At 45.3% G+C, this 20,000-nt stretch overlaps 1 protein-coding gene across 2 annotated transcripts in view; it reads left to right on the plus strand.

Moving 5' to 3' along the window:
• LOC110506716 (plexin-A4) overlaps positions 1–20,000 on the plus strand; it is a 488,023-nt gene that overhangs the window by 37,978 nt on the left and 430,045 nt on the right. For both annotated transcript variants that reach the window (XM_036945082.1, XM_036945083.1), the window contains exon 2: positions 10,282–11,630. In XM_036945082.1, the coding sequence (XP_036800977.1) occupies positions 10,377–11,630 (1,254 nt within the window). In that variant the 5' untranslated portion in view covers positions 10,282–10,376. The remainder of the gene's footprint in view (positions 1–10,281; positions 11,631–20,000) is intronic.

A 20,000-nucleotide genomic window follows, 5' to 3' on the forward strand; every position in this document is an offset into this window, starting at 1 on the left:
ATGAACAGGTTGTAGAGATGGGGTTTTCTTCTGGGGAGGATAGCGAGAGTGAGTCATCTGACGCGTCACAACAATATAGTGAGATAGATGGGGTGGAAGGGAGGTATGGGATCGAGAAGATACGTCAATTTCTGAAGTTGACAAAAGGGAAGAAATATATGCAGGATTACAATGTAACTGATTTTTTCCCTGAACGTGAATTGTTTATTGAATCAGCAAAGTTTCTGATGTCAAAAATTACAGGGGGAGGTTTGAAAAGCCCTGAAATTGCTAGACTCAAGAAAGTGGTCACGAGAGTAATAAGTGATGCAAATTCTAAAGAAAATGAAAGAGTTCAGTTGCAGTTTTAACTCTGTAAAGAGATGTGGTGGCTGTATCTTCCTCTGTATTTTTTTCTTATCCATGAGCAGTTTTAAGATCTCTTCTTTAAACGTAAATGGGGCAAGAGATGTTAAAAAAAGAGCCATGGTGTATGAGTTAATGAGGGGAAAGGGAAGTGACATAATTTTTCTACAAGAAACGCATAGTAATTTGGAAAATGAAGTTATGTGGCAACAGGAGTGGGGGGGGACAGTGGTGTGTAGTCATAAAAACTCAAAAAGTGGGGGTGTGGTTATCTTGTTCTCAAAAGGGTTTTTGCCTTTGTCATATGAGGTTGAAGAGGTAGTTGAGGGGAGGTTATTAAAAGTTAGAGCAAGGTATGAAAACATCAATATGTGTCTGATAAATGTATATGCCCCAGTGGTGACAGTTGAGAGGGTATGTTTTTTAGAGACATTATCAAATACCATTGAGAAATGTAACAAAGAAGATTATTTGTTTATTGCTGGGGATTTTAACTGCACAGTTAGTGATTTAGATAGAAATCACCAAGAACCTCATATAGCCTCAAGGACGTTTTTAAAACGCCTTATTGTAACAAATGAACTGTGTGATATTTGGAGGAGTCAACATGGAGGAACAAGGCAGTACACCTGGGCGCATGTGAGAGAGAACATCATCTCTATGGCCAGGTTAGATAGGTTTTATGTTTTTGAGCATCAATCTCAGGTCTGTAAATCAAGTGTGATAACTCCAGTGGGATTTTCTGATCATTGTTTAATAACAGAGGTGGTGTTCATTAACGATGTAAAACCTAAAAGCGCATACTGGCATTTTAATATAACTTTATTGAGTGATGCTCACTTCAGGAATTGTTTCAGTTTTTTTTGGGAGAGGTGGAGGTCTCAAAAGGCCAGTTTTGTATCCCTTCAACAATGGTGGGATATAGGGAAAATCCAGATTCAACAATTTTGTAATCAATACACGAGGAATGTCACCAAGGATATCACCAGATCAATGAAAGCCCTAGAGATTGAAATAGTGGAACTCATGACGTTGGTTGAGACCACAGGAGATCGAGGCCATACTCAGGCCCTCAAGAGGAGAAAAGCTGCATTGGCAGATCTGCTGGGTATCAGAGCACAGGGGGCATTGGTGAGAAGTAAATTTCAGGGCATATCTGAAATGGATGCCTCATCCAAATTTTTCTTTGGTTTAGAGAAAAAGAATGGACAAAGAAAAATTATTCATTGTCTCAAATCAGCTGTTGGACAAGAGCTCACTAGCCCTAGTGAAATTAGAAAGAGGGCAGTAGAGTTCTATGCTGAGCTCTACAAGTGTGAGTACAAAGAGGACAAAACAGTGACACAGCAGTTCTTTGATGGGCTCCCAAAGGTGCCTGCAGAAGCTCAGGTTGAGCTTGAGCAACCATTGTCTTTGCAGGATTTATACACTGCATTAAAAGGAATGGAAAATGGAAGGGCACCAGGCATTGATGGGCTTCCCGTTGACTTTTTTAAGTCTTTTTGGGCTATGTTGGGAGAGGATTGGTTAGAAGTAGCTAATGATAGTTTAACCGGAGGGTTACTACCAATAAGCTGCAGAAGGGCTGTCCTCACCCTACTGCCTAAAAAGGGTGACCCGAGGGAGGTGAAGAACTGGAGGCCGGTGGCTTTATTGTGTACTGATTATAAAATATTGTCAAAGGCTTTGTCCAACAGGCTGAGGGAGGTGATGGGGCAAATCATACATACGGATCAGTCCTACTGTGTTCCTGGCAGGCAGATAGGGGATAACATTTCTCTGATTCGTGATTTTTTGGACGTCTCTAGGGCTATTGGGTTGGATGCTGGTCTAATTTCAATTGATCAGGAAAAGGCATTTGACCGAGTTGAACATCAATATTTATGGCACACGTTTGAAGCGTTTGGGTTCAGCTCTGGTTTTATTGCCATGATAAAGGTGATATATGGTGACATTGAAAGTGTATTGAAAGTTAACGGTGGTTTGAGTGCTCCTTTTAAAGTGTGTAGAGGTATTAGGCAGGGATGTTCTATGTCAGGGATGTTATATGCTATTGCTATAGAGCCACTACTAAATAGCATTAGAAGTCGTATTGCAGGGGTGTGCCTTTCAGAGGATATTCCTCCTATTCGTCTTTCAGCCTATGCTGATGATGTAGTTGTGCTAGTGAAAAATCAAGCGGAGGTGGATAGTTTGAGTCTAATGGTTGATCGTTTTAGGGGAATATCCTCTGCAAAGGTAAATTGGGAAAAGAGTTGTGCTTTACAGATTGGAGAATGGTCTGGGGGGATCATGGCTTTGCCAGGGGGGCTAGAATGGTGTAAGGGAGGTTTTAAGTATCTTGGAGTGTACCTAGGAGATGAGGGGACTATGGAAAAAAATTGGAGTGGGGTGGTTGAAATGGTGGAAGGGAGGATGAGGAGATGGCGTTGGTTACTATCTCGTATGTCATATAGGGGGCGTACTATTATAGTTAACAATGTGATTGCATCTGCACTGTGGCATCGGTTGTCAGTTTTAGAACCACCATCTGGCCTTCTGGCTAAGATACAGGCAATTATTGTGGATTTCTTTTGGGATAAATATCACTGGGTTCCACAAAGTGTTTTGTATTTGTCAAAAGAGGAGGGGGGACAAGGTCTTGTACATCTTGCTAGTAGGGCTGCTGCTTTCCGGTTTCAGTTTATTCAAAGGTTGCTTTATGGACCGGAAAATGTGGTGTGGAGAGGGGTGGCAGGTCTTATATTACAGCGGGTTGGAGGATTAGGTTTAAAGAAGGCTTTATTTCTGGTTGATAGTAGCCAGATTTCTAGGGAGGGAGTACCTCCGTTTTACAGAGGCCTTCTCAGAGTGTGGAGCGTAATGAAGGTGTCCAGAAGAACTTCAGCGGAGTCAGTGCATTGGCTGTTGGAGGAACCTCTGGTGTATGGGGCAAGACTGGACTGTACAACTGCAGCTGTTCCACATTTCTCCAAGATTCTGGTGAAGGGGAAAATCATCACCTTAAGACAGTTAATGGCCATGGCTGGGCCCGCCTTAATGGATAGAAGACGGATGGCAGAACATTTGGGGATGAGGTCGGAAAGGATTGTCGGACAAATGCTGGGGAGCTGTAGGAAGGCTCTGTCAGCGGAAGAATGGGGTATGCTTAGTAGCCACAAGAAGATTGTGCAAGATGAAGACGTCTCATTTCCAAAACTAGGGATTACACCAAATATCCCAGAGTCAGAAAGAAAGGCGTTATTGCTGGATTTGAGAGGGTTGGAGGAGGTGGGTTTGGATGAGGTGAATGGGAAGGAATTGTATAGAGGGTGTGTCAAGGTGTTGAATAAAGATAAATTGAAAAATAGAAAAGATACTCCATGGAGGGTAAAATTGGGCATTGATGACAAGGTAAAGCCAGCATGGAGAGCACTGTACAAACCACCGTTACAAAAGGGTACTGGTGATATGCAATGGAGGGTTTTACATGGCATCATTGCAGTTAATGCTTTTGTATCTGTTATTAACTCAGATGTTAGAGATGGATGTCCTTTTTGTAATATAAGAGAAACCATTTTTCACTGTTTTATGGAGTGTGAGAGGATAAAACCTCTATTCGAAATGCTGGAATCTTTGTTTAAAGCTGTAGGGGAGTTTTTCAATAACACTGTTTTTATTTTGGGGTTTCATTATAGTAAACAACAGAAAAGAAAATGTCAAATGTTAAATTTTGTTTTGGGACAAGCTAAGATGTCAATTTTTCTGAGTAGGAAACATAAGATAGAAACGGGATATGGGCAGGATGTAAGATGTGTTTTTAAAGGTTTAGTGAAAGCAAGAATAAAAGTAGATTTTGAGTTCTTTTCAGCTGTAAAAGATCTCCTATTATTTGAGGAGAAGTGGGCCTACGAAAGAGCGCTTTGTTTTGTAGAGGAGGGGAAATTATTTTTTGCTGCTGAAATAAGTTGAATGTATATGTTATGTATTTATTTTTGTTTAGGAATTACATTTGTTGTTTTATTTCTGAAAAGGCAGTGTGTCATTATTTTATGTTAACATTTGAGTAAAAAATAAAGGTTTTATAAAAACTCAAACTCCCTCTCTCTCTGGATCTCCCCCTCTCTCTCTCTCTCTCTGGATCCCCCCCCTCTCTCTCTCTCTCTCTCTAGCACTTACCCCCTCTCTCTCTCTCTCTCTCTCTCTCTCTCTCTCTCTGGATCTCCCCCTCACACTCTCTATCTCTCTGTCTGAAATGTGTTAACCCATTGACTGATTGGTTCATTTCTCTCAGTAATGAGTCAGAGTGAGTGTGGTCAGATTGCAGCCCAGTCGGTGTGGTTCCATGATTGCTCCTCACCAGGAGATTTTACCTGGAGATACCAATTGGCTGTCTGATCGGAGCTACAGTTGTGTCTTCATACAGTGCCTGAGTTTCAATTTCTACACACAATACCCCATAATGACAAAGTGAAAACATGTTTAGTCATTTTTGAAAATGTAATACAGAAATATCTAATTTACATAGGTATTCACATCAGTACTTTGTTGAAGCAACTTTAGCAGCAATTACAGCTTTGTGTCACGGCCGTCCTCCTCTTCATCTGAAGAGGAGAGGCGAGATGGATCTGAGGACCAATACGCGGCGTGGTAAGTGTCCATGGTCAAACTTTAATAAAGAAAGTAGCGAACACTGAACACTATACAAAACCAGTAAACAAAATAACAACCGTGAAGCTAATCATATGGACTGTGCTGAAACAAGCCATCAACATAGACAATCACCCACAAACAAACAGTGCAACCCAGGCTACCTAAGTATGATTCTCAATCAGAGACAACTAATGACACCTGCCTCTGATTGAGAACCATACTAGGCCGAAAACATAGAAATGCCCCAAAACATAGAAAAACAAACATAGACTGCCCACCCAACTCACGCCCTGACCATACGAAATAAATACAAAACAACGGAAATAGAGGTCAGAACGTGACACTTTGACTCGTCTTGGATATGCCTGTAAAAGCTTTGTACATCTGGATTTGGGGATTTTCTCCCATTCTCCCTTTCAGATTTTCTCAAGTTCTGTTAAATTAGAGGGGCAGTGAACAGCAATCTTCAAGTCTTTCAGCAGTTTTTCAGTGGGATTCATGGGCTTTAGCTGGGCCACTGAAGGACTTTCACATTCTTGTTCTGAAGCCATTCCAGCACTGTTTTGGCTGTATGCTTCCGGTCATTGTCCTGTTGGAACGTAAAACTTCACCACAGTCTGAGGTGGTTTCAAGCAGGTTCTCATCAATGATTTACCTGTATTTGGCTCCATTCATTGTTCCCTCTATCCCTACCAGTCTCACAGTCCCTGCTGCTGAAAATCTTCCCCATAGCATGATACTGCCGCCACCATGTTTCACTGTAGGAATGGTGTTAGACGGGTGATGAGCTGTGCCTGGTTTCTCCAGACATAGCACTTTGCATTCAGGCCAAAGAGTTACATTTTTGTCACAATCTCTTGCCTTATGATCTCAGAGTTTTCTACATGCCTTTTTGCAAACTCCAGGCATGCTGTGATGAGTGGCTTCCTTCTGGATCACTCTCCCATAAAGCCCAGATTGGTGAAGTGCTGTAGAGACTGTTGCACTTCTGGCAGGTTCTCCCATCTCAGCCAATGAACTCTGTAGTTCTGTCATAGTGATCATTGGGTTCTTGGTTACCTCCCTGACCAAGGTCTTTCTTGCACGGTTACTCAGTTTGGTCGGACAGCCAGCTCCTGAGTAGTTCCATATTTTTTCTATTTCCCAATGATGGAGACCACTGTGCTCTTGGAAACTTTCAACACACAGAAAAAATGTTTATACCCAGATATGTGCTTCATCACAATTCCATCTCAGAGATCTACAGACAGATCCTTGGACTGCATGGTATAGTTTCTGCTCTGATGCACTGTCAACTGTGGGACCTTGTATAGACAGGTGTGTTTCTTTCTATGTCTGAAGGATTTAATTGGCCACAGGTGGGCTCCAATCAAGTTGTAGTGACATCTCAAGGACGATCAAAGGAAATTGGATGCACTGAGCTCAATTTAGAGTGTTATAGCAAAAAGATTTGAATCGTCATGTAAATTAGATATGTTCAATAGATTTGCATCAAGAAAACATTGTCATTACGGGGTATTGTGTGTAGATGGGTAAGATTTATTTGAATATGCAATCCTTTTACAATTCACACTGTAACAAATGTGGAATAAGTCAAGGGGTATGAATACTTTCTGAAGCACAATGCTGGAATGGCTTCAGAACAAGCATGAGAAAGTCCTTGAGTGGCCAAACCAATGCCCAGACTTGAATTCCATTGAAAAACTGTGGAAAGGGGCCTCCCGAGTGGCGCAGTGGTCTAAGGCACTGCATTGCAGTGCTAGAGGCGTCACTACAGACCCGGATTCGATCCCGGGTTGTATCACAACCAGACGTGATCGGGAGTCCCATAGGGCGGCACACAATTGGCCCAGCGTAGTCCTGGTTAGGGGAGGGTTTGGCCCGGGGGGCTTTACTTGGCTCATAGAGCTCTAGCGACTCCTTGTGGCGGGCCAGGCGCCTGCAGACTGACTGCGGTCGTCAGCTGAACGGTGTTTCCTCTGACACATTGGTGCGGCTGGCTTTCGGATTAAGCGAGCGGGTTTTAAGAAGCGCGGTTTGGCGGTTCATGTTTCGGAGGGCGCATGACTCAACCTTTGCCTCCAAAGTCTGTTGGAGAGTTGAGACAAGATCGAAATCGGGAAGAAAAAGAATACAACAACAACAAAAATGTGGAAAAACCTGGAGACCGCAACTCCCCATCTCATTTAACAGAGCTTAAACATCTGTAAGGAAGAATGGGAGAAAATCCCCAAATACAGATGTACAGTACAAAGCTGATGCAGACGACTCAAAGCTATAATCACTGCCAAAGTGACTGTATACACACACAGTCCCACTATCATGCAATGCAGGAGCTGCAATGAAGAGCAGTGAATGTGAGACTTGTTTAGCATCAGTGTAATTAAAGTGAAAGTGTGTGTGTGTGTGTCAGCAGTGTTGTGGAGGCTGACCCTGGATTCCACGCAGGTGATCACCTGTTCATAAGGGAGAGCTAATGAGCAGTTGGAAGCACAGGGGACTGCAGTGTTTACAGGAAATGTTCTCCTCATTTCCTCTTGGTGTGTTTATAATGTGTGTGGACATTGAATATAGATGTCTACCTTGTTTCTATTCGGGTAAACATACAGAACATAATCTATATGTATCTCTGTGTGGGCACTGTGTGTGTGTACTGTGTGTGTGCACCGTGTAGTCGTTGTTTCTACACGGGTAAACATACAGAACATAATCTATATGTATCTCTGTGTGGGCACTGTGTGTGTGTGTGTACTGTGTGTGTGCACCGTGTAGTCGTTGTTTCTACACGGGTAAACATACAGAACATAATCTATATGTATCTCTGTGTGGGCACTGTGTGTGTGTACTGTGTGTGTGCACCGTGTAGTCGTTGTTTCTACACGGGTAAACATACAGAACATAATCTATATGTATCTCTGTGTGGGCACTGTGTGTGTGTGTGTACTGTGTGTGTGCACCGTGTAGTCGTTGTTTCTACACGGGTAAACATACAGAACATAATCTATATGTATCTCTGTGTGGGCACTGTGTGTGTGTGTGTACTGTGTGTGTGCACCGTGTAGCCGTTGTTTCTACACGGGTAAACATACAGAACATAATCTATATGTATCTCTGTGTGGGCACTGTGTGTGTGTGTGTACTGTGTGTGTGTATAGGCAAGGAGGAACAGTAGTGTGATATTGCTGAGGCTTGTCAAATGACCCAGGGACTGATGAGGCGCTTGTTTCTGCAACCACTAGCACTTCCTCCTAATTACTCCACCTCTGCCCATAAACCCTGTGTGTGTGTGTGTGTGTGTGTGTGTGCACGCACGCACCACCTCTATCCATAAACTCCTTGTGTGTGTGTGGGGGGGGGCAGAGTGTTAGAACTATGTCTCCTAGCCATGTCAGCAGGTGGGAAGCTCTATCTGGAGAAGAGAGGGAAAAATCACCAAAGCATGCAAATCACACTCTGAGGGGAGAATCAATTAGGAGTGGAGCAGCCTGGCTGTGAGGGATGTGATGGGCTGTGAGGGATGTGAAGGGGCTGGGCACATGCAGAGACACAGAGATGGTGTATGACCATAGATAACCCCCCGGGGTCCTGCATTAGCCCTCTGAGAACACACAGTCCTCCACATCAGCAGGCCTCTCTCTCAGACTTTATACCCTCTTTCTCGTTCCCTCACTGTCTAGCTTCATGTCTTCTGTCTAATAATGTAAAGTTGAAGTCAGAAGTTTACATACACTTAGGTTGGAGTCATTAAAACTCGTTTTTCAACCACTCCAAAAAATTATTGTTAACAAACTATAGTTTTGGCAAGTCGGTTAGGACATCTACTTTGTGCATGACACAAGTAATTTTCCCAGTTAATGCTTGGCCAAGACCTCAGAATAAAATGGTAGACCTCCACAAGTCTGGTTCATCCTTGGGGGCAATTTCCAAACACCTGAAGGTACCACGTTCATCTGTACAAACAATAGTACGCAAGTATAAACACCTTGGGACCACACAGCCATCATACCACTCAGGAAGGAGATGCGTTCTGTCTCCTAGAGATGAACGTACTTTGGTGCGAAAAGTGCAAATCAATCCCAGAACAACAGCAAAGGACCTTGTGAAGATGCTGGAGGAAACAGGTACAAAAGTATCTATGTCCACAGTAAAACAAGTTCTATATCGACATAACCTGAAAGGCCGCTCAGCAAGGAAGAAGCCCCTGCTCCAAAACCGCCATAAAAAGCCAGACTGCGGTTTGCAACTGCACATGGGGACAAATATCGTACTTTTTGGAGAAATGGTCTGATGAAACAAAAATAGAACTGTTTGGCCATAATGACCATCATTATATTTGGAGGGAAAAGGGGGAGGCATGCAAGCCGAAGAACACCATCCCAACCGTGAAGCACGGGGGTGGCAGCATCATGTTGTGGGGGTACTTTGCTGCAGGAGAGACTGGTGCACTTCACAAAATAGATGGTATCATGAGGATGGAAAAAGATATGGATATATTGAAGCAACATCTCAAGACATCAGTCAGGAAGTTAAAGCTTGGTCAAAAATGGGTCTTCAAAATGGACAATGACCCCAAGCATGCTTCCAAAGTTGTGGCAAAATGGCTTAAGGACAACAAAGTCAAGGTATTGGAGTGGCCATCACAAAGCCCTGACCTCAATCCTATAGAAGATTTGTGGGCAGAACTGAAAAAGCGTGTGCGAGCAAGTAGGCCTACAAACCTGACTCAGTTACACCAGCTCTGTCAGCAGGAATGGGCCAAAATTCACCCAACTTATTGTGGGAAGCTTGTGGCAGGCTACCCGAAACGTTTGACCCAAGTTAAACAGTTTAAAGGCAATGCTACCAAATACTAATTGAGTGTATGTAAACTTCTGACCCACTGGGAATGTGATGAAAGAAATAAAAGCTGAAATAAATCATTCTCTCTACTATTATTCTGACATTTCTCATTCTTAAAATAAAGTGGTGATCCTAACTGACCTAGATAGGGAATTTTACTAGAATTTACTAGGATTAAATGTCAGGAATTGTGAAAAACTGAGTTTAAATGTATATGTCTAAGGTGTATGTAAACCTCCGACTATCTGTCTCTCTTTTTCTCCTCTCTCATTCTTCTACTTTCCTAATTGCCTTTTTATTGGTGCAGTGCTCTGTATGATAAATATATCTGAAACTCAGTATAATAAATATGTCTGATACTCTGTATGATAAATATATCTGAAACTCAGTGTATGGAGATTCTTTATATAGATGCAGGAATGTGTTGTTGTGTTTCCCACCTCATATTTCTCTTCTCTTCTCCAGGTATAGAATGACCTCGATCCCAAGAGAGGCCTGATCACGGATTGGCTGAGAGTACTGGACCGAGCCCCTTCTAGCCATTCCTGATACCGCGGACCATGGAGTCCCACCACACCAGGACACGGACTTCCTGTCTTACCCTATGCTGCTTCCTGTTTGCCCTGGACATCCCTCTCTTGTTGGCATCCAGGCCCCTCCCCCATGCCCCCGACGGCGTCACTATCATCACTGCCTCCATTGACGCAGCTGAGGAGGAGGACTATAGCACGTTCAGCACCGAGAACCCTGAGTGGAAGTTCAACCACGTGGCCGTGGACGAACGCAACGGCAACGTGTACCTGGGAGCGGTCAACCGCATCTACAAACTCTCCCCCGACCTAAACGTACAGGTGTATCACGAGACTGGCCCCGACGAGGACAACCGCAAGTGCTACCCGCCACGCATTGTGCAGCCCTGCAGCGAGCCGCTGTCCCTCACCAACAACGTCAACAAGATGCTGCTGATGGACTACCGGGAGAACCGGCTATTAGCCTGTGGTAGTCTCTATCAGGGCATCTGTAAACTCCTCCGTCTGGACGACCTGTTCAAGCTGGGAGAGCCCTTCCACAAGAAGGAGCACTACCTGTCCGGGGTCAACGAGAGCGGTTCCGTGTTCGGCGTCATCGTGTCGTACGGGGACTCATCGCCCGACAAGCTGTTTGTGGCCACGGCAGTGGACGGCAAACCCGAGTATTTCCCCACCATCTCCAGCCGCAAGCTGGCGCGCAACTCGGAGGAGGATGGCATGTTCGCCTACGTCTTCCACGACGAGTTCGTGGCATCCATGATCAAGATCCCGTCAGACACGTTCACCATTGTGCCTGACTTCGACATCTACTACGTCTACGGATTTGGCTCGGGTAACTTCGTCTACTTCCTCACGCTGCAGCCGGAGATGGGGAACGGGCCGGCCACCGGCTCCTCCTCCACGGGACGAGAACAGGTGTACACTTCTAAAATAGTCCGGCTGTGTAAAGACGACACAGCCTTTAACTCGTATGTGGAGGTACCACTGGGCTGTGTGAAGGGTGGTGTGGAGTACCGGCTCCTACAGGCGGCCTACCTCTCCAAGGCGGGTGCCATATTGGGGCGCTCGCTTGGTGTGGGGCCAGACGATGACGTCCTATTCACTATCTTTTCCAAGGGCCAGAAGCGGCGGCCACGCGAGGCTTCGCAGGAGTCAGCGCTGTGCGTGTTCGCCCTGCGCGAGATCAACGAGCGCATCAAGGAACGACTGCAGTCGTGCTACAAGGGCGAGGGCACCCTGGACCTGGCCTGGCTCAAGGTCAAGGACATACGCTGCAGCAGCGCTGTGAGTACCAAACACACATACACACACACACACACACACACACACACACACACACACACACACACACACACACACACACACACACACACACACACACACACACACACACACACATACAGCAGTACTAACCAACTATTTTCACACCTGATCCATCCAATCAAGGTCTTGATGATTGACCTTGTCATTCAACATACATTTTGTTCACCCCAAGCCAGTGTGGATAGTATGTTGAAAACAGTGTGATTTTCCTTGCGTTACCAATGCTGGAATACAAGAGTAGAGATTCACAAGTGAGCTGTATTCAACTAGAACACTGTGTTAAATCTGTTCTACATTCTGACAATGAAACACGCAGTAACAAGAGGTGCATATTTCCAGAGTATTTATTTTGTTCTACTAAATGAAAGGTGAAGGCTCATCACCCCACACTACACAACAGAACCATAATGAGAGTTTTGTCTCACTCTAAAGGTGTATTCGAGGCGCCATGTTTCTGGGTGGGCTGCTCCACCATTGGATTCATTTGAAGTGCTAACCAGCCTTCGGGATCTGTTTCTCTATCCGTCTTAGAGGGTTGGGCAATTCACACTCACAAGTAATGAACATAATTTACCTCACTCCGTTGCGGCATTAGCAGCTCAGTAACACATTTAATTTAATCTCTTCAGGTTAAATGTTACATCAACGGTGTCTCTCAAAGCAGAGCTTCGATGTCACGCAACAGTATTTGGTTTATACTACCGCTCCTCCTCAGATAAAATGCAGACAAGCTGAAGAAACGAGAAATTGACATTTCACTGCATAGCAGTCAGGCAGGTTTCTCCACAGCTGCTGTGCTGTGCTGAACATTAGCTAGTAAACAAACCCCTCAGTGGGTCTTAATGCAGGTGAGCTGGCCTCTTAGTCTAAAGAGCTTCCCTGCCATCTCTACTGTTCTCTATAGTTTCCTGCAGTTACACTATAGGATTGACGAAGGCTCTGCGTAAAGTCACACTATCTGCAGTTACATTGTGATCAATGCACTGGATGGATGTTTCTGGAAACTGTCTAAAGTGATGGATGACGTTGCGTTGAGGTCTCTTCAAATTCCTCAGACTTTTCTGAGCTTGTTAGTGCTTGTGAGCCTCTCTTGTTAGTGCTTGTGAGCCTCTCTTGTTAGTGCTTGTGAGCCTCTCTTGTTAGTGCTTGTGAGCCTCTCTTGTTAGTGCTTGTGAGCCTCTCTTGTTAGTGCTTGTGAGCCTCTCTTGTTAGTGCTTGTGAGCCTCTCTTGTTAGTGCTTGTGAGCCTCTCTTGTTAGTGCTTGTGAGCCTCTCTTGTTAGTGCTTGTGAGCCTCTCTTGTTAGTGCTTGTGAGCCACTCTTGTTAGTGCTTGTGAGCCTCTCTTGTTAATGCTTGTGAGCCTCTCTTGTTAGTGCTTGTGAGCCTCTCTTGTTAGTGCTTGTGAGCCCATCTTGTTAATGCTTGTGAGTCTCTCTTGTTAGTGCTTGTGAGCCTCTCTTGTTAGTGCTTGTGAGCCTCTCTTGTTAGTGCTTGTGAGCCTCTCTTGTTAGTGCTTGTGAGCCTCTCTTGTTAGTGCTTGTGAGTCTCTCTTGTTAGTGCTTGTGAGTCTCTCTTGTTAGTGCTTGTGAGCCTCTCTTGTTAGTGCTTGTGAGCCTCTCTTGTTAGTGCTTGTGAGCCTCTCTTGTTAGTGCTTGTGAGCCTCTCTTGTTAGTGCTTGTGAGCCTCTCTTGTTAGTGCTTGTGAGCCTCTCTTGTTAGTGCTTGTGAGTCTCTCTTGTTAATGCTTGTGAGTCTCTCTTGTTAATGCTTGTGAGCCTCTCTTGTTAGTGCTTGTGAGCCACTCTTGTTAGTGCTTGTGAGCCTCTCTTGTTAGTGCTTGTGAGCCTCTCTTGTTAGTGCTTGTGAGCCTCTCTTGTTAGTGCTTGTGAGCCACTCTTGTTAGTGCTTGTGAGCCTCTCTTGTTAATGCTTGTGAGCCTCTCTTGTTAGTGCTTGTGAGCCTCTCTTGTTAGTGCTTGTGAGCCTCTCTTGTTAGTGCTTGTGAGCCTCTCTTGTTAGTGCTTGTGAGCCTCTCTTGTTAATGCTTGTGAGCCTCTCTTGTTAGTGCTTGTGAGCCTCTCTTGTTAGTGCTTGTGAGCCTCTCTTGTTAGTGCTTGTGAGCCTCTCTTGTTAGTGCTTGTGAGCCACTCTTGTTAGTGCTTGTGAGCCTCTCTTGTTAATGCTTGTGAGCCTCTCTTGTTAATGCTTGCGAGCCTCTCTTGTTAATGCTTGCGAGCCTCTCTTGTTAATGCTTGTGAGCCTCTCTTGTTAATGCTTGTGAGCCTCTCTTGTTAATGCTTGCGAGCCTCTCTTGTTAATGCTTGCGAGCCTCTCTTGTTAATGCTTGTGAGCCTCTCTTGTTAGTGCTTGTGAGCCTCTCTTGTTAGTGCTTGTGAGTCTCTCTTGTTAGTGCTTGTGAGTTTCTTGTTAGTGCTTGTGAGCCTCTCTTGTTAGTGCTTGTGAGTCTCTCTTGTTAATGCTTGTGAGTCTCTCTTGTTAGTGCTTGTGAGCCTGTCTTGTTAGTGCTTATGAGCCTCTCTTGTTAGTGCTTGTGAGCCTCTCTTGTTAGTGCTTGTGAGCCTCTCTTGTTAGTGCTTGTGAGTCTCTCTTGTTAATGCTTGTGAGTCTCTCTTGTTAGTGCTTGTGAGCCTCTCTTGTTAGTGCTTGTGAGCCTCTCTTGTTAATGCTTGTGAGCCTCTCTTGTTAATGCTTGTGAGCCTCTCTTGTTAGTGCTTGTGAGCCTCTCTTGTTAGTGCTTGTGAGCCTCTCTTGTTAGTGCTTGTGAGCCTCTCTTGTTAGTGCTTGTGAGCCTCTCTTGTTAGTGCTTGTGAGCCTCTCTTGTTAATGCTTGTGAGCCTCTCTTGTTAGTGCTTGTGAGCCTCTCTTGTTAGTGCTTGTGAGCCTCTCTTGTTAGTGCTTGTGAGCCACTCTTGTTAGTGCTTGTGAGCCTCTCTTGTTAATGCTTGTGAGCCTCTCTTGTTAATGCTTGCGAGCCTCTCTTGTTAATGCTTGCGAGCCTCTCTTGTTAATGCTTGTGAGCCTCTCTTGTTAATGCTTGTGAGCCTCTCTTGTTAATGCTTGCGAGCCTCTCTTGTTAATGCTTGCGAGCCTCTCTTGTTAATGCTTGTGAGCCTCTCTTGTTAGTGCTTGTGAGCCTCTCTTGTTAGTGCTTGTGAGTCTCTCTTGTTAGTGCTTGTGAGTTTCTTGTTAGTGCTTGTGAGCCTCTCTTGTTAGTGCTTGTGAGTCTCTCTTGTTAATGCTTGTGAGTCTCTCTTGTTAGTGCTTGTGAGCCTCTCTTGTTAGTGCTTGTGAGCCTCTCTTGTTAGTGCTTGTGAGCCTCTCTTGTTAGTGCTTGTGAGCCTCTCTTGTTAGTGCTTGTGAGTCTCTCTTGTTAATGCTTGTGAGTCTCTCTTGTTAGTGCTTGTGAGCCTCTCTTGTTAGTGCTTGTGAGCCTCTCTTGTTAATGCTTGTGAGCCTCTCTTGTTAATGCTTGTGAGCCTCTCTTGTTAGTGCTTGTGAGCCTCTCTTGTTAGTGCTTGTGAGCCTCTCTTGTTAGTGCTTGTGAGCCTCTCTTTCCGTTTTTTTGAGGAGTGTCAAAAGTTGTAAGGTCACACAGATGAATTCATTCATTCATTGATCTGTGCTAGTGTATACAAGTCTGTACTGGTCTGACTGTACTGTGATTAAATACAGGAAGTTGTCCCTATCGGTGCAACGACATTACTAATCTTAGTCTCGAGGAAGGGCGTGAGTCTCCGATTCCCAAATTCGACCCCTCTCTTCCTTTTTACAGTATGATTCAGAGAGACTATCTCAACTGAAAAACAGAGACCTGTATCAGAGGCATGCTGTGTTCTGCTGCTGGTGTTTCCGGTGAGGGATAAATCATAAAGCACGCCATCGTCGGGGGGGGGGGGGGGGGGGGGACACGGGTTAGCGGTGAGGAATGGTGCCATTTCAGCACGCGCCACAGTTTGGCGGCTGCGGTATAAATTAGAGGCGGTCGCCGTCACAAAGCCCCAGCCTGGAGATGGATGGTCCTTACTCTCCCCTGGCCGCTCCGTCACTATGGATACTAGGCCCTGTTCCCTTAAAGGCAGGGAGAAGCACTTTGATGATACGGCAAACAAAAACATCCCTAAACACATGATCTCTGAAGGTTTTGAAATTATTGATGTTCAAGGACTGGGGTTGCATAAATGATTGCCTGGATTTACAGGGATCTGACTTCAAACACATGTTCATATATAGAGGCAGGCCCACGCACGCACGCACACACTCACACACACACACACACACGCACACACACACACACACACACACACACACACATACACACATACACACATACACACATACACACACACACACACAAACACACACACACACACACACACACACAAACCCCCCCCCCCCCCCCCCACACACACACACACACACACACACACAAACCCACACACACACACACACACACACACACGCGCGAGCGCACTCACACACTCACACACACACACACAAAACCACACGCACACACACACGCACACACACACACACACACACACGCGCGCGCACACTCACGTACACACAAACACACACATACATACACAAACCCACACACACACACACACACGCACGCACGCACACACACACACACACAAACCCACACACACACACACATACGCACACACACACACACAAACACACACACACACGCACGCGCGCACTCACATACACACAAATTAGTAAGTGATTAGAGGTAAATGGCGTCTGTGTTGTTCTTGGATCTTTGCACAATGGGAACATGTTGTATGACAAGACACAGAGATGGGGGATGACACAAGACAGAGAGAGACAGAGAGAGAGATAACCTGCTACAGTAGCTGTGTATGTGTGGGGGAGATGTCTCCCTAGTATCACACGGATAATTTTACACAAATCCTGGTTGTTAGTCTCCAATTAATTCCTCGCTCTCTTTTCAATAATGCATGAAGGGGAATGCCGCCCCCCCCCCCAGCACGCCACATCTTGAATGTTGCCAGAAATGTAGTTCAAGTCATAATTCGCTCTCTTCCCTCCAAATGCAGCAGCCAAGATAGTCACAGGCTCCAAACACAGGGCTTTAGAGCAGAGAGGAGAGAGACTGCATGGCAGAGAAGCAACAGCAGCTAGTAACAGCTAGTAGCTTTGGGTTTGTGCTCATATAAAAGTCTAATGAGGAACCATAGAATCACAGAGAGAGATCAAGAGAAGGCCCTTTCTCTCTCTCTCTCTCGCTCTGTCTCTCTCTCTCTCTCTCTCTCTCCTGCTCTCTCTTACTCTCCCCATCTCTCTCATTCTCTCTCTCTCTGTTTCTCTCTTGCTCACTCTCTCTCTCTTTCTCTCTCTCCTCCTCTCTATCTCCCCTTCTCTCTCTCTCTCTCTCTCTCTCTCTCTTTATTTCTCCCCCCTCTCTCTCCCCCTCTCATTCTTTCTATCTTACTCTCTCTCTCTCTTTCCCTCTCTCTCTCTGGTTCTGGTTCTCTCTTCTTCTCAATCTCTCTTGACGTGTTTTTCACATCATATGTTTCCCCCCAATTATAGAGTGGATGAACTGCCCCTAGGCTCATTAGAGTAGCTTGGCTGTACAGAGGAGCAGACGATATATGCATGCACTCACAGACACACAGACACACAGACACACAGACACACAGACACACAGACACACACACACACACACACACACACACACACACACACACACACACACACACACACACACACACACACACACACACACACACACACATACACACGCACACACACACACACACACACACACACACACACACACACACACACACACAGACACACACACACACACACACACATACATACATACATACATACATACACACACACACACACACACACACACACACACACACACACACACACACAGAAACACACACACACACACACACACACACACACACACACACACACACACACACACACACACACACACACACACACACACACACACACACACACACACACACACAAAGACAATGATCATTCACCTCAGCTCATTAGATGGCCTCTGTCTTTGTAAGGAGTACCAATTTGAGTGATTGCCACTTTGCGTTAGGACCACTCTAGAGTGCATAGAATGCTCTTGTCTCTAACATCTCTGTTGTAGCAGTTTGTTTTTCAGACAATAATATTAGCTGGCTTGTGAGAGCTTCATTGACGGAAGTGAATTTCAGCCAAAGATAAGCAATTTATCATAAAAAAAAAAAATGTAGTAAGTTAAGTTCTATATATCTGAAAAAGCATTCTGTAACATCAGAAGGTATCCCAGATACATGTGGGCTGTTAAATCTGCCGGTGGACTTAATGTTGGATAAGTCAAAGAATAGTCCCTGTGGGTTTGAACTTGGCAGCATGCAGCTATTTCAAGAACAGAGAAATGGAAGGAAAAGGGGGATACGATACTGATATGGAATTACAGAACAGCTCCGAGGTAGAGGTGAACCATGTTGAACGCTCTGAGGTGATTGGATGTCAGATTACAGGGAGCTACAGTCGATTGGTTGAAGCAGGTGGTAGTTTACTCTCAGTGATGTGATTGGTTTTCCTAGATGGTGTTGCTTGGATTTGTCGCCTTTTGATCAGAACGTATGAATGGAGATGTGAATGTATGCAGAGTTCTTACTCCATCCCTGTGCCAGCAGTAGGTGGTGCAATCAATACGATTTGTGCAAATCTCCCGTTGACTTCAACACTTGATTTCCCCAACCCAGAAGTGCGTAACTCAAGTTAGGATTTGTCCATAACAGCGTGCTGCCACATCAGTGTCACAGCGACAGCCATGTTAGGCTTTAGGACATTTAAAAAGGTCACTATGGCACAGCTTTATTCCCCCTAGTGAGTCAACAGTGGGCCTATGTCTGTCCAGCCCAGCCGTGACAATACCTATTAAAGGTTGTTTTGCGAGGTCAGGCCTTTGTTGGTTTCCAGCGGGAACTACTGTACCTCCCATCGGTAAAGGAGCTGCATCAGGACAGGGACAGAGGAGGAGGATGTGTTTCCCAAAACCGCCACGCTCGACTGAACCACATAATGCATGCTCAACAGTATCAGTGTGGGCCGGGTCCGCGTCCATAGATCAATGTGAAATGGCATGTGACCTACACAAGAAAACGCCTGCTCCTTCATGGACATGTTCACCGTGTCAGCAGGAATAAAAGAGAAAAAACAAGACGCAGGAAATTCTCTCCTTTCTCTTCTCTCCCTCTTTCTCTCTCGCCTGTTCTGCTCTAAACATGGCTAGTTGAGTGGTTTTCTCACCACTCTAGGCTGCTCACAGAGAGGAGAGGCGTGTTCACCCCTGTCACATGTCTGTGGTCCTCCTCGCCCTCACTCCCCACTTCCTAATGATCATAAATGACATGTCGTTAAGTAGCATGCTATCGGCTATTCTTCTACATGTGTCATCCACGCCGACTTCACATTCTGAATTATTTCCATTGAATTAGGTTATTCTACTCCGTTGTCCCTCCACTTGAAAGCAGCTCGGAAGGCAACACTCATCTGGACTAAGTTGATGTTTGATGTTCTTCTTTTTGATAATGGCTCTTCTTCCTTCCGTCTCTTAATTTGATCAACCTTTGTACATTGTGTCCTGTTCTGGGCTGCCTTCTTTCTGAGTTGAGCTGATTGGAGTTTAATCAGCGTCGTCTGGTGATTCAGTCCCCTCCACATCCTCCGGATCTGGCTTCATTAAAACACAGTCGTGTTCCAATTGGCACCTTAATCCCTATGTAGTGCACTACTTTTGACCAGGGCCCCATAGTGCACTATGTAGGGAAATGGGGTGCCATTCAAGGTGCAGCCGTAGTGGTCGCCGCCTGACACACACTAATTAAATCTCCATACATGATACTAACCCACAAAAGGTCAGAATCCATCACAACACATTATTCTTGGATTAACCAAGTGTCTCTTCACCCAGCCGATGCCCCGCTCGTTTTCACGCTGTCTTCCGGCTCCGTTTTTGGATGTCTCAATTTCCACCCGGTTTCCCCTGAAATCAGCGAGTGTCATTTAGTTTAATTTGATTGTGTTCTCTACCCCACACAGATCTGTTGTTCCCCCATTGATTCTGACAGATGGGATCATACATAAACATGAATTATGGAGAACAGCACAATATCAAGGCTGCCTCTCCTGTCTGTGAGGCAGACAAGCCAAAACAACACAGCCAGGTAGAGACTGCCTCTCCTGTCTGTGAGGCAGACAAGCCAACACAACACAGCCAGGTAGAGACTGCCTCTCCTGTCTGCGAGGCAGAC

This window comes from Oncorhynchus mykiss, chromosome 15 (assembly GCF_013265735.2).
Source record: "Oncorhynchus mykiss isolate Arlee chromosome 15, USDA_OmykA_1.1, whole genome shotgun sequence".
NCBI classification, from domain to species: Eukaryota; Metazoa; Chordata; class Actinopteri; order Salmoniformes; family Salmonidae; genus Oncorhynchus; species Oncorhynchus mykiss.